This window comes from Macaca thibetana, chromosome 3, assembly GCF_024542745.1.
Source record: "Macaca thibetana thibetana isolate TM-01 chromosome 3, ASM2454274v1, whole genome shotgun sequence".
Taxonomy (NCBI): domain Eukaryota; kingdom Metazoa; phylum Chordata; class Mammalia; order Primates; family Cercopithecidae; genus Macaca; species Macaca thibetana.
In genome coordinates, this window is record NC_065580.1 from 88,373,524 (window position 1) to 88,388,479 (window position 14,956).

Sequence of the window (14,956 nt, forward strand, 5' to 3'; positions counted from 1 at the left end):
CCATACCACACTTATTCTAAAACTGACCACATAATTGGCAGTAAATGCAAAAGAACAGCAAATGCAAAAGAACAGAAATCGTAACAAACAGTTTCTCAAACCACACTGCAATCAAACTAGAACTCAGGATTAAGAAACTCACTAAAAACAGCACAACTACATGGAAACTGAACAACCTGCTCTGGAATGTCCATTGGGTAAATAACGAAATAAAGGTAGAAATCAATACGTTCCTTGAAACTAATGAGAACAAAGACGCAACATACCAGAATCTCTGGGCCACAGCCAAACAGTGTTTAGAGGAAAATTTATAGCACTAAATGCCCCAGGAGAAAGCAGGAAAGATCTAAAATCGACACTCTAACATCACAATTAAAAGAACTAGAGAAGCAAGAGCAAACAAATTCAAAAGCTAGCAGAAGACAAGAAAGAACTAAGATCAGAGCAGAACTGAAGGAGACAGACACACGAAAAATGCTTCAAAAAACAATCAATGAGCCCAAGAGCTGGTTTTTTTCTGAAAAGATCAACAAGATAGACAGAGGACTAGCCAGACTAATACAGAAGAAAAGAGGAGAATCAAATAGACACAATAAAAAATGATAAAGGGGATATCACCACAGATCCCACAGAAATACAAACTACCACCAGAGAACACTATAAACAACTCTACACAAACTAGAAAATCTAGAAGAAATGGATAAATTCCTAGACACATCCACCCTCCCAAGACTAAACCAAGCAGTCAAATCCCTGAATAGACCAATAACAAGTTCTGAAACTGAGGCAGCAATTAATAGCCTACCAAAGAAAAAAAGCCCAGGACCAGATGGCTTCACAGCCAAATTCTACCAGAGGTACACTTCTACCAGAGGTACAAATTCTACTATAGGTACAGAGGAGCTGGTACCATTCCTTCTGAAACTATTCCCCACAACAGAAAAAGAGGGAGTCCTCCCTAACTCATTTTACGAGGCCAGCATGATCCTAACACCAAAACTTGTCAGAGACACAACAAGAAAAGAAAATTTCAGGTCAATACGCCTGATGAACATCAATGTGAAAATCCTCAATAAAATACTGTGAAACCGAATCCAGCAGCACATCAAAAAGCTTATCCACCACTATCAAGTTGGCTTCATCCCTGGGATGCAAGGCTGGTTCAACATACACAAATCAATAAACATCATCCATCACATAAACAGAACCAATGACAAAAACCATATAATTATCTCAATAGATGCAGAAAAGGCCTTCAACAAAATTCAACACCCCTTCATGCTAAAAACTCTCAATAAACTAGGCATCAATGGAACGTATCTCAAAATAATAAGAGCTATTTACGACAAAAACACAGCCAATATCATACTGAATGGACAAAAGCTCGAAGCATTCCCATTGAAAACCAGCACAAGACAAGGATACCCTCTCTCACCACTCCTGTTCAACACAGTATTGGAAGTTCTGGCCAGGACAATCAGGCAAGAGAAAGAAATAAAGGGTATTCAAATAGGAAGAGAGAAAGTCAAATTATCTCTGTTTGCAAATGACATGATTGTATATTTAGAAAACTCCATCATCTCAGCCCAAAATCTCCTTAAGCTGATAAGCAACTTCAGCAAAGTCTCAGGTTACAAAATCAATGTGCAAAAATCACAAGCATTCCTAGACACCAGTAATAGACAAACAGAGAGCCAAATCATGAGTAAACGCACATTCACAATTGCTACAAAGAGAATAAAATACCTAGGAATACAACTTACAAGGGATGTGAAGGACCTCTTTAAGGAGAACTACAAACTAATGCTCAAGAAAATAAGAGAAGATACAAATAAGTGGAAAAACATTCCATGCTCAAGGATAGGAAGAATCAATGTTGTGAAAATGGCCATACTATCCAAAGTAATTTATAGATTCAATGCTGTCCCCATCAACCTACCACTGACTTTCTTCACAGAATTAGAAAAAACTACTTTAAATTTCATATGGAAGTAAAAAGAGCCCATATAGCCAAGAGAATCCTAAGCAAAAAGATGAAAGCTGGAGGCATCACGCTACCTGACTTCAAATCATATTACAAAGTTACAGTAACCAAAACAGCATGTTACTGGTACCAAAACAGATATATAGACCAACGGAACAGAACAGAAGCCTCAGAAGTAACGCCATACATCTACATCCATCTGATCTTTGAAAACTCTGACAAAAACAAGCAATAGGGAAAGGATTCCCTATTTAATAAATGGTGCTAGGAAAACTGGCTAGTCATATGCAGAAAGCTGAAACTGGATCCCTTCCTTACACCTTATACAAAAATTAATTCAAGATGGATTAAAGACTTAAATGTAAGACCTAAAAACCATAAAAACCCTAGAAGAAAACCTAGGCAATACCATCCAGGACATAGGCATGGGCAAGGACTTCATGACTAAAACACCAAAAGCAATGGCAACAAAAGCCAAAATTGACAAATGGGATCTAATTAAATTAAAGGGCTTCTATACAGGAAAAGAAACTACCATCAGCATGAACTGAGGCAACCTACAGAATGGGAGAAAATTTTTGCAATCTCTCCATCTGACAAAGGGCTAATATCCAGAATCTACAAAGAACTTAAACAAACTTACAAGAAAAAAAAAAACAACCCCATCAAAAAGTAGGTGAAGGATATGAGCAGACACTTCTCAAAAGAAGACATTTATGCAGTCAACAAACATGAAAAAAAGCTCACCATCACTGGTCATTAGAGAAATGCATATCAAACTACAAGGAGATACCATCTCATGCCAATTAGAATGGCAATCATTAAAAAGTCAGGAAACAACAGATGTTGGAGAGGATGTGGAGAAATAGGAATGCTTTTACATCATTGGTGGGAGTGTAAATTAGTTCAACCATTGTGGAAGACAGTGAGGTGATTCCTCACAGATCTAAACCAGAAATACCATTTGACCCAGTAATCTCATTACTGAGTACATACCCAAAAGATGATAAATCATTCTACTGTAAAGACACATGCACACGTATGTTGACTGCAGCACTGTTCAAAATAGCAAAGACTTGGTACCAACCCAAAAGGCCATCGATGATAGACTGGATAAAGAAAATGTGGCACGTATACACCATGGAATACTATGCAACCATATAAAACGATGAGTTCATGTCCTTTACAGGGACATGGATAAAGCCAGAAACCATCATTCTCAGGAAAATAACACAAGAACAGAAAACCAAACACCGCATGTTCTCACACATGGACACAGGGAGGGGAACATCACACACCAGGGACTATCAGGGGGTTGGGGGCTAGGGGAGGGATAGCATTAGGAGAAATACCTAATGTAGATGACAGATTGATGGGTGCAGCAAACCACCATGGTACATGTATACCTATGTAACAAACCTGCACATTCTGCACATGTATACAAGTACTTAAAGTATAAAAAATAAAAAATGAAAAAAAAGTGGTATATAACTGCTGGGACATACACATGTGCTATTGTTGTTTGGTTTTAAAAAAGTGTACTTTAATATTTCTTTTATCTCCAAAAGCTGTTATCAATTTATCAGTTTATCTTAAAATGGATACAATCTTTAGAGGAGAAAAGATATATAAACATAAAAAACATGGAAGACTAAAATGCATCTCCAGTGACAAAACTGCTCAAAGTTGGAATTTAACTCAATCACTTCAATCAGGAAATACACAGACAAGCAACATATATTTTTCCCCTCCATTGTAAGGTCTACACCCTGGAACTTATTATTAAAATAAAACACTAATTTAGAAATGTTATTAGGTTGGTGCAAAGGTAATTGTGTTTTTTGCCATTTTTTTAATGTCCAAAAACCGCAATTACTTTTGCACCAAACTATACAATCAAAAATCCTAAAGTAATCATATGAACTCTTTTTTTGTTTTTTTCTTGAGACAGGTTCTTGCTTTGTCTCACAGGCTGGAGTGCAGCGGCATGACCATGGCTCACTGAAGCCTTGGCCTCCTAGGCTCAAGCGATCCTCCCCCCTCAGCCACTTGAGTATATGGGACTATAGGTGTGCACCAACATGCCCAGCTAGTATTTTTTATTTTTTGTAGAGACAGGGTCTCGCTATGTTACCAGAGTTAGTCTTGAACTCCTAGGCCCAAGCAATCCACCCGCCTCAGCCTCCCAAAGCGCTGGGATTACAGGCATGAGCCACCATGCTTGGCCCAAACTTCCTATAATTGTTAATTTTTACTTATTTTGTATTAATTCCTTAATCTTTTCTAAAAAGTTGGTCTTTTTAGGGGGATGAAGAGTAGTGAGAAAGTCCTTATTCTTTTTACATTTTCATTTTGAAATAATTTCAGACTTATAAAAAGTGATAAAATACAGAGTGGTATAAATAATACCAGCTTCCCCCACTGCTGCTCCTGCTCCTATTGCTACTATTACTAAGAGCAAACATTTATTCAGAGGTTTATTATTTTCCAGGCACTGTAATAAACAGAATATTGCATGATTCACATAATGTTCTAATGAAATTTAAATCTTAATTTCTTGAGTAAACTGAAGTACCAAAGGTTCAGTAACATGCTCAAGGTCACAGCTAGTAAATAGCAGAGCAGGAATTTCAACCAAAAGACTGCCTGATTTCAAAGCTTGTGTTCTTACCCACTAAGCTATCCTACCTAATTTAAGCACTTATTTACTGTCTTACCTTATGATTTTATTCCAAGTATAGGTCTTAAATCCTATTTTAAATTATTTAAAATATTTTATATAATAAAGATTTTACTCAAGAGGCAAAAATACTTTCAGAACATATCCTATTTAATATTTTTATCATTATTCCAAGTAAATGACATTTTCTCTCAGAACGAAACATTTCCTTCTAAAGATAACAAAAAGCTTGTGACTTGTCTCAGGCAAACTTTTCTTAATGTACCATTTAAAAATTTTTTTTTCTTCCTTTCAAGCATCTGTTGAATTATAATCAACATGTCAAGACAGGAGTTTATATGTAGATATTCCTATCAATAGTGATAAACATGCTGAGGAGAACTTAATAAAATTTTCTAGTTTTAAAACACACATACAAATCTAAATTTATTTTCTTTTATTACAAACAAAGTAAGAAAACAGACCTAAAAAGAAACCCAGTGCAGTGGTCTGCTTACTTACCTTGCGAGCAAAATCCCCTTTTCCTTTACTATAGGCTTTGTTCTCAAGGAAATCATACACATAGTGAGCTAAAGCTGGGGATGCCTTCATCATTTCAGGAGCTAAGAGTAACTAACAGGAAAAAAAAAAAAGAGAGATTATCTTAAACTGACAGGATGCTAGAAATTAACTATTGTTTATAACTTTAGCTCATAAATTTTAAGAATGTATAGTAAAAAATATCAATTTATATTTTTAAAAACCCAATTATACAGTTAAGATAAAGTCACCAATAATTTTATGACAATTAACAGTTAGGTATACATATTCTTCACATCAGCTATTTTGACTTTAAGTGTACTAATATGAAAGTTGTCCGAATATATTTACTATTTTATTTTCAGATCTTATAGCTTATACTAAGAAGATCCACATTAGAAAAGTGTTATGTTATTTGCATAGTAATTCTAGAGTTAACATTAAATAATCTGGGCAAGGTGGCTCATGCCTGTAATGCCAGCACTTTTGGAGACTGAGGTGGGAAAATTGCTCGAGCCAGGAATACAAGACCAGCCTGGGCAACAAAGTAAGACCCCATATCTACCAAAAAATTAAAAAAATTAGCCAGGCACAGTGGCATGCACCTGTAGTCCTAGCTACTTAGCAGGCTGAGGCGGGAGGATCCCTTGAGCCCAGGAGTTCAAAGTTGCAGTGAGCTATTATGGCACCACTGCATTCCAGCCTAGGTGACACAGCAAGACCCTGTCTCAAAACAAACAAAACATTAAATAAAAATGGTATGAAATAAAGTACATAAAATAATCCAAACAAAAACATTCAAGTGTTATACGGAAGCCCCAAACAAAATATTGCTTTCACAACTGGAATGTAACAACATTCTAGCTTGGTCCCTTCAATGGAACAAGTTTTGACATACTGAGTTCATTAGCTAAGAAGTACACAATACAGCAACATCTAAAAGATACATTTATGATAAAAGATTTGGAAAAAGGTAATTTTTCTTAAGAATCTTGTAAATAAATGATACAGACATTTAGCACTTTAAACAAAAAATTCAAATGTTTGAGCCAGGAGAAGACAGGCATGTGCATTTATCTAAACACAAACAAGCAAAATTCCTAACACGGAGTGTCTAAAAACTTCTAAGTTAATCAATACACGCAGAAATAATGTTTACAAATTACTAAGCAGACTGCATGTCACATTTGACATGCTACACAAAAGTGGTGGCTATCCTGCGATTACAGTAAAAACACTCTGTGTGCTATATTAAATGAAAAAGTTCTATACCTGTGTGCTATATTAAATGAAAATCTGTAGATTATAGTAAGCATGAGCTTACCTGCAAATATGCATTTAGATCCTTTTTTCTCTTTTCTAAAAAATCTCTATCCATATTATTAAAAGTCTTTTTTCCAGGAAGCTTCAATATGCTTGATAGACTTTCAAACTGTAAGACAAAATACATTCAATAGCACTTTTTATAAAGACAAAAGGTTTCCCCAAGTGATGATTTCTCTACATATTAAAAACATCTTCAGGCCAGGTGCGGTGGCTCATGCCTGTAATCCCAGCACTTTGGGAAGCTGAGGCAGGCGGATCACCTGAGGTCGGGAGTTTGAGACCAGCCTGACCAACACGGAGAAACCCCGTCTCTATTAAAAATACAAAATTAGCTGGGCGTGGTGCACACGCCTGTAATCCCAGTTACTTGGGAGGCTCAGGGAGGAGAATAGCTTGAACCCAGAAGGTAGAGGTTACGATGAGATGAAAGTGCGCCATTGCACTCCAGTCTGGGCAACAAGAGCGAAACTCCATCTCAAACAACAATAACAAAACCATCTTCAACAGATAATTTTGCAATATATTACGTGAAAATCAGAAAATAAAAAAATTGTCCAAATATACTCAAAACACGTTCTAATATTATTTATTTAAAAAGTATCTTAAATCAAGAATGACAAATTTGCATAAATGATGAAGATGGATTTTGACCATGTGGGATTTCATTTCATATTCTCCCTAACGTTGAGATTGTTCAAAATTTTTATAATAAAAGGTTTTAAAAAATATTTTCCTTAATAAGTCTTTGACCTGTGAATAAAGTACTAGCAAATAAAATGACAATTTTCAAAATACAGATAGTAGCTATATTATAACCCTGTGTATATACAATTATAATAAATATTGATACCTTTGTCCCATCAACCACATTAAACATAAACTCATAGATTACACTAACCAAAAAAAATTAGTAACAGTCAGCATATACTTTATCTTTGTAAAATCACAAACACAAAGTAAATGTGTATACTATAAGTCTAGCACTTATGGACTTAACATTTGGATGCACCTTCAAAGGTCCATCATCGTAATCTGTAATGCCTTGCTAAAACATAGATTTTTTTTAACCATACTAGCTGCTAAAATAGTTTAACAGCAAAGTCATTTAACTAGTGACTGTACCTGACCAACAGCCTAGTACTGAAATTCAAACAGGCCTCACCACTTTTCCCATGTGATACATATCCTAAAGTGAAACAAACTTTTTAAAACAATTATTTGTTCAAAAGAAGAACATTTCTGTAAAGAAAACTAATTCTTGGTGCAGAGATTAAAGAGAAATGAAAAGGATTAGGATAATTTCCATCGCCAAACTGGAAGATTCTGAGACATTATTAAAAGAAGGACAAATCTGACGGCTGCTTAGAGCTAAAATGTGAACAAGTTCATTATATGTTACACATGAAAGGCAAAAGTAGTTTTTTACTCCAGTATTGGGAGGAAAACCAAAAATGGGTACAGGTAATTTATAGAGAAAACATCATACTATAGCAATATTCTCAAATGTGGTGATTCACAGAAGTATTAGAAATGGGATCCTCACTGAATATCACATGTCAAAAAAAATTTTTTGGAAGCAAATTTACTTTTTCAAGGTGTCCTAAAAGATATTTCCTGCAATATGACCTATCCACATTAAACTACTGATTCAATTTTAGAAAATACATATTTTTTCTGGCATTACCAAGTCTTCTGTGCTTGTACTGTATTTCCTCAAATTCATGTTGAAGCCCTAACTTTCAGTGCCTCAGATTGTGACTGAATTCAGAGATAAAGCCCTTAAAGAGATGATTAAGTTTAAATAAGCCCCTTAGGGTGGGCCCCAACCCAACCAACCGGACTGGTATCCTATCAGAAAAGAAAATTTGGACCCACTAGGAGACAACAGGAAGGCATCACAGAGGGAAATGGCCACATAGGGACATGGCAAGAACCCTGCCATCTACAAGCCAAGAAGCAAGGCCTCACGACAAACCAAACTTGTCAATACCTTGATCTTTGATTTCTAGTTTCTAGAACTGTCAGAAAATAAATTTCTGTTATTTGGGTCACCCAGTTGGCGGTATTTTATTAGGGCAGCCCTACCAAACTAATATACCAAGGCAATATGACAGTATCCATTAAAACAACAATTTATTTCAGAAACTTTAAAATATTAAACCTTACTAATAAAAAGAAAAAAAAAAACTACAAAAACAGTTGTTTTCTTAAAGCCTAAATTACCAAAACAAACTCCGTTGTAAGTTGTCTGTCTGGAACAGAAACATAAATCACTAACACTTTTCTCAAACTATAAAAGCAAGGGAGAAAATGTGAAAATTTACACTCTGTATTAACTCATCATAAACTTGCTATTTAAAATATTATTTTAAAGTACGAACAAAACAATTGCCCATTCCCTGAAAAGTAATGTAATTCCTTCTGCCAAAAATTCATGAAAATATTTTTAAAGGCATTTAAAAGAAATTAGAAATTCAGCAAAAAACAACTAAAATAAATTATAACAGAGGATGTCAATGTTTACAAATAATTCAAATACTACACATAAATCGTAGACATTCTAAAATCAAAGATCTTACTTTTCTACATTAAACACACCAAGTTTAGATACCCAATACACTCCTGGAAAATTTAAAGAACAGACTTAAAATTTTGTATTAAAGCAATTCAAAATTTGTTTAATAAGGTGCATATTTTTACTCAGTTATCTTAATGAATACTTAATATTATCATTTAAATCATTAGTAGTTTATCTGTACCCATATAGATTTCACCAAATAAAACAGAAATGCACAGTAACTACTACACTATAAGCTCTTAGAGGCAAGGACTTGGTCTGTCTTGTTCCCTTATATGTTGCTAACACCAAGAAAAGTACCAGACACATAGGAAAAGCTTAATAAATATTTGTTAAATCAATGAATGAGCAGCTCAGGCCATTTCCAAAATCATGACATTTAACATTTTAATTAGTTTCTTTTAATTCTTATAAGTCTCCATAAAACAACAAATAAGATTATTAAAATCTTTAAAGAAAATAAATGATAGCTCATACATTTAGCTTGGATTTTCATTTATTTATTTATTTATTTATTTACGGAACAGGGTCTCACTCTGTCATTTATTTATTTATGGAACAGGGTCTCACTCTGTCACCCAGGCTGGAGTGCTGTGGTAGGATCTCAGCTCACTGCAATCTCCACCTCCCAGGCTCAAGTGATCCTCCCACCTCAGCCTCCTGAGTAGCTGGGACTACAGGCAGGCACCACCACGCCCAGCTAATTTTTTGTATTTTTTGTAGACAGAAGGTTTCGCCATGTTGCCCAGGCTGGTCTCAAACTCCTGACCTCAAGCAATCTGCCCACCTCAGCCTCCCAAAGTGCTGGAATTATAGGTGTGAGGCACCAAGCTTGGTCTTGGAAAAAATGTTGTATCACGAAATGATATAAACAAAATGAAACTTGTTTTAAAACAATTTTACTTTAAGTGCTCTATGCAGTTACCATTTGTTCATGTTAACAGGCTGTACTGTGACCAACTGCTGAATTACAAGTCATTACATTTTTCTTCCATTATTTTATAAGGGATTTGTTTTTAAAATATAGATAAGGCTGAGCTAAAAGGCAAACACCCTAAGTCTTATTTACAGATACTTAATATTTTACTAAAACCTAATTTTCATTTAAAAGAAGAGTTTTTAATCTCTTAAGTTCTGTGAACAATCTAAACACTTAGATATATCACTACTGTGACTTTATAAGAAACACACGCACACACACCCCCACACCCACACACACAAACACAAAAAAGGAAACACCAAGTCAAAACACGTCCATTTCACTTGCATGAGCTGTTTGAAAAAGAAATTGTGCTGTATCAATGTCATATAATTTCTGGTGCTGAATTGAAAAGGGAAATTTCTGTATGAACTGTCCTCTTAAAAGTTTTCTTAAAAGGTATGTTCTTCATTTACATTTGTCAATATGTAAACATAATGCCTACAGTTCTAGTCTAGTTCTACATTTAAATCAGGGAATGATTATTCCTCTTAACTAGAAAGAAAATTACAACTATTTACACAATAAAAATTTCATATTAAACAATACTCTCATTAATTTGCAAGTAAATTCATTTGCAAATAGATAAAACTCTTACCAATTCAAATTACTTTTTAAATTATCATGTTTGGTTAAAGTGTAAGGATGGGAATAAAAAGATATATGAGCTATATGCTTTTAAAACAATATCAAACAGGTAATATTTTAAAAAGGTAAAGCAATTATTTCTTCAATGTGGGGCAGAAAGTTATTTCATCTCTGCAAACAAGTCAAGCTAAACATGAAGAAAGGTTATATTTGACTCCAGAACAGAAGAACAGGTACGTCTAAAGGTATTAATTTAATTTTCTTATTAATATAATTCAAAATAGTCCTTTTAATACAGGCTTCAGAAGTCAACATTAACCTGTTTTTCATCACTTTTAAGCTATTAATCTCTACCCACAAGATATTTTAATAAGATTATCATGGTGCCAACTATATATTTTCCACTATATTAAGTTGAAAAAGATATTTTCTGATTTCTAAAGTAGTGCAATGTCATTTCAAAGCTTTAGTTCACCCAATCAGATATCACTTTTAACTATTATTGGTTTAATACCAGTTGTATACCTAAAAGCCCTGAATGAGTCAAAGACTTTTTAAGAATTAAAATAAATTTCATAGATCATTTATTCCAATTCATCAAAATTTTTTTTAAGTTGAGAAAATAAAATATTTAATTAAAAAAATAGGACAGGGAAATAATTTCTTTAGATTTGTTATCTTTAAGAGTCCTTTTAAATTATTTCTATAAAACAAGAATTAAAAATAAAATTAAAAGAATTAAAAGAATTAAAAATATTATTTGGTTAATATTAAATTTATTTTAGGTTGTGATTCAAAATAATTTGAGTAATGAATCAAGGATTCATTTCACTGTTACACTGCTGGATGAAACTGCCATTTAAAATAACTTCTAGGTTTAAACTATGCCTTCAAAAACAAAAGCACAAAATGTCCTATAGCAATCCTCATTCCTACTTCAAAGTAAGCCCAAAAAACTTCGAAAAGCACAATACACACAAACAAATTTTAAAATCAGAAACATGTATTCACTTTAATTTTCCAAGGTATACCCTTGATAGTTTGTCACTAGTCCGTAATGGTTAGGACTGATGAAGCGTTCAACATCTGATTTATTTGTTAAATGCTCAGATTAATTCTAAGATTTATGGTGATTATACCAAAAATTCTTACCTTATTTTTTAAACGTATCAATATCTGAGCATCCTCAGATTTATAATCAAAATCAAATCAAGAAACAACATAAAGTACACAAGTTTTTAAAAATTCATTACCTGTTCAGTGATTCTCATGTGGAAGTCATGGAAGTCACTATAACGACGATAGGTTTTCCACATCTCCTCACTGTTCAGGTTGCGCCGGTGTACAGTGATGGCATATAATGCATATGTCTTGCCATGATCATTACAAACGCCTGCCACAGCATATGGGTCATAGTCAGCATATACTAGTCATTTAAAACAAAATGAAGAGGAACGAAAGACACAAAAAAGGAGGAAGATGAAGAAAACAAAAAAGATAATATGAAATGAAGAAGAATCTGAAATGATAGACTGAGACAGAAGGATGTCACCAAAGGATAGATTCCCATCCTCCATACTCACATCCATAAGGTATTACATATAATGGCTAAAATACAAAATAAACTAAGTTTAGTACGACACTATCAATCACAAAGTGGTACCCATTACAATTCTCTCTCTTCCAAAGAGCTTTCTGTTACTACATCACTACATCATTATATTACTACATCTAATGTTACCTCAGAGAGTAAAATTAGAATTTCTTAAATTTAATATAGAAAAAATAAACAAAATAATGTTTTGTCCTAGCCTTCACTCTTCAGTTGTGTTATAATTAAAATATTTTCAACTAAACAGCAACAGCCACGGGGTAACATTTATCTTCTGGTAATTTTCTTTTTCTTTGATATGTTCAATAGTTCACAAGTGCAGTTTATTCTGGGGATTTTTTTTTTCAAAGCATTTTCGCATTAATTTGCCACATATCAAGTCAGGTAATCTCTAAAATCAAAGCCTGTTCCCATTTTGTGCTAATCTTAACTAAGGAGATGCACTTTAAATCATTTTCTCTAACTTGTCTTTCTGATGTTCCATTTCTTTATCTTTCTGCACTCTACAATTAGGTCTCCAAAAGTTAATACTGAGTCTCTTCTCATCTGTATCCGGCCTATTTCTTAATCTATCCTGTGACCTTTATTTCAATCACTGTATTTTTTTATCTGTAGAGTTCTATTTGGTTCTTTTTCATATTGTTTATTCTTGTCTTAGGATTTCTCTCTAGGAATATTTTTAACATACTTATGGCCAAATCTATTAAGACTGCCATCTCCAAGTTCACAGGATGCAAATTATCTGCTGGTTCTGTTGGCTTTCTCTTATTGTGGTTCATATTTCTTTCTGTTGCTATTAATTGCTTTCTGTAAGCTCATTTCCAGCTGGTTTTATTTCTCCCTGGGTGTTCTGAGTGCCCTTGGCTAGGGAAGCATTCACATTGAACAGTGTCAAGTGTCATCACTCTAACTGCTGGTTTCAGTGGTTCAGAAATAATTTTAATACTAACTCTCTGGCTTGAGATCTTGCAGTACATAATCACTTGAGGACAGCTAAATCCGGACATACTCATGATGGGATGCAAGCTGGGCTTTCAGTATTTTGTGGGTGACAGATACCATTTCCAATCATAATCTTGACATTTCTTGTTCTTTCTACTGATGGCAGGCTAAGTTTTCCTAGTTCCTCTTTGACATCGAGCTGCCCTTTGTGACTCTAGGCTTTATGTGAAGTACTTTGTTCCAGCTTCCCATGGCCTTGGCCCATCCTGCCTCCTCTAAATGTGAGGGAATGAAAATGCTATCAAAATCAAGATCCAGTCTTTATGCTACTATGAACCCCTTGCTTTAACACCCCTTCAATTCCCTGAATTTATTTTTCTTCATGGTATATGGCACCTGTAGTTTTTCCCCTTCAGCTATTCTTGTAATAATGTTTTCAGCCTTTCTATACGTGGAAGGCATGATTTCCCATAGCAGTTCAGACTACCACACTAACCAGAAGTCTAAAACTGATCTTGTAATAATGTATTACGTTGATTTGTAAGTGTGAATAAAAATGGTCAAGGTCTGGGGCTAATATTTTGCTACTTTGTATACAACTGGGCAGAAGAAGTTCAGTATAGCTTTTTGGTAAATTAATAACATATAAGTTAGAACTCTATATTGGCAAGAGTAGTTGGACAGAAGCTCTTCCCGAACTTTCATAAAAATTTTTCTAAGATTTGCACTTTCTTTTCAAAATTGTCTTTCATTCCCTTTCCATCTATTATCACCGTTTCTGATTTGACAAAATATATGACTAGAAGTAGACTTTGGACATCTTGCTCTATAAGTAGCACTATTATTCACTGTTCACCTCGTCCACTTGTCTGTCTCTCAGAGACTTATGCAAATCAAACAGCACAACACATTTTAATCACGTTAGAGAACCACCATTTCTCAATGGAGTTAGCGTGGCAACAAGAGAATGGTTTTATCAGGTGTGTCCAAGATAGGTTTGGGAAAGGAAAATAGAAAGCAGAGGCCAATTAGGCAGCTAACCATAACCAATTAAAAATTAACAAGAGCAAGAATAGCAAGAAACAAAAAAGGAGAAGAGCTATAAGAAAGAATAATCAGAATTTGTCAAAAATCGATAGGCTTGGAAGATCACCCAGGGTGCATGCACGGTAGGAAAAATAATAAGGTAATTATAAAAAAAAAATGCAGAAGACATCAAGGTAATGTGACTTAAAGACAATGGGGTTACACATACTGGTTTTGTGAAGACGGTGATTTAGCTAGAACGGTTTGTTTTTGTTAGACCAATGTTACTCACAGCAGGTGATCTGCAAACTATTTGCTACTAATTTTTATTATGTAAAAAAAAAGGCACCAGAATGTAAATCAACTTCATTACTAATCACATTGTTTAATTTAGCCAATACTTTTTAAAGCAAGATTTCTTGATTAATGAAGGAAGCAATACACATACTAGATCACCATTCTTGTGTGTGTACTGCTTCCTTTCAGTAGCACTGGACTAGTCTATAAACTCCTACTTTCTGAAATAAAGATGCTAAAAGATCTAGAATCAAAGAGACTCTGAAGTCCAGTTAGTAAAATAAGTATTTAATGAACCAACAATCAAATATGTCTATCATGCATAATTACCAATGTAATTAATTAGTTCCATAACAACTCTATGAGTTATGTATTATTATTATTACTATCCCATCTTACAGATAAGGAAATTAAGGTACAAGGAA

General features: G+C 34.1%; 1 protein-coding gene across 6 annotated transcripts in view; it reads right to left on the bottom strand.

Annotated features, from left to right (window-relative positions):
- Positions 1 to 14,956, bottom strand: part of SNX13 (sorting nexin 13) — a 153,237-nt gene that overhangs the window by 25,021 nt on the left and 113,260 nt on the right. For 4 of the 6 annotated variants that reach the window (XM_050783102.1, XM_050783103.1, XM_050783106.1 and 1 more), the window contains 3 exons: positions 11,908 to 12,080; positions 6,508 to 6,615; positions 5,166 to 5,276 (listed from right to left, as the gene is read on the bottom strand). In XM_050783102.1, the coding sequence (XP_050639059.1) occupies positions 5,166 to 5,276; positions 6,508 to 6,615; positions 11,908 to 12,080 (392 nt within the window). The remainder of the gene's footprint in view (positions 1 to 5,165; positions 5,277 to 6,507; positions 6,616 to 11,907; positions 12,081 to 14,956) is intronic. The other 2 variants (XM_050783104.1, XM_050783101.1) reach the window with 1 other exon arrangement.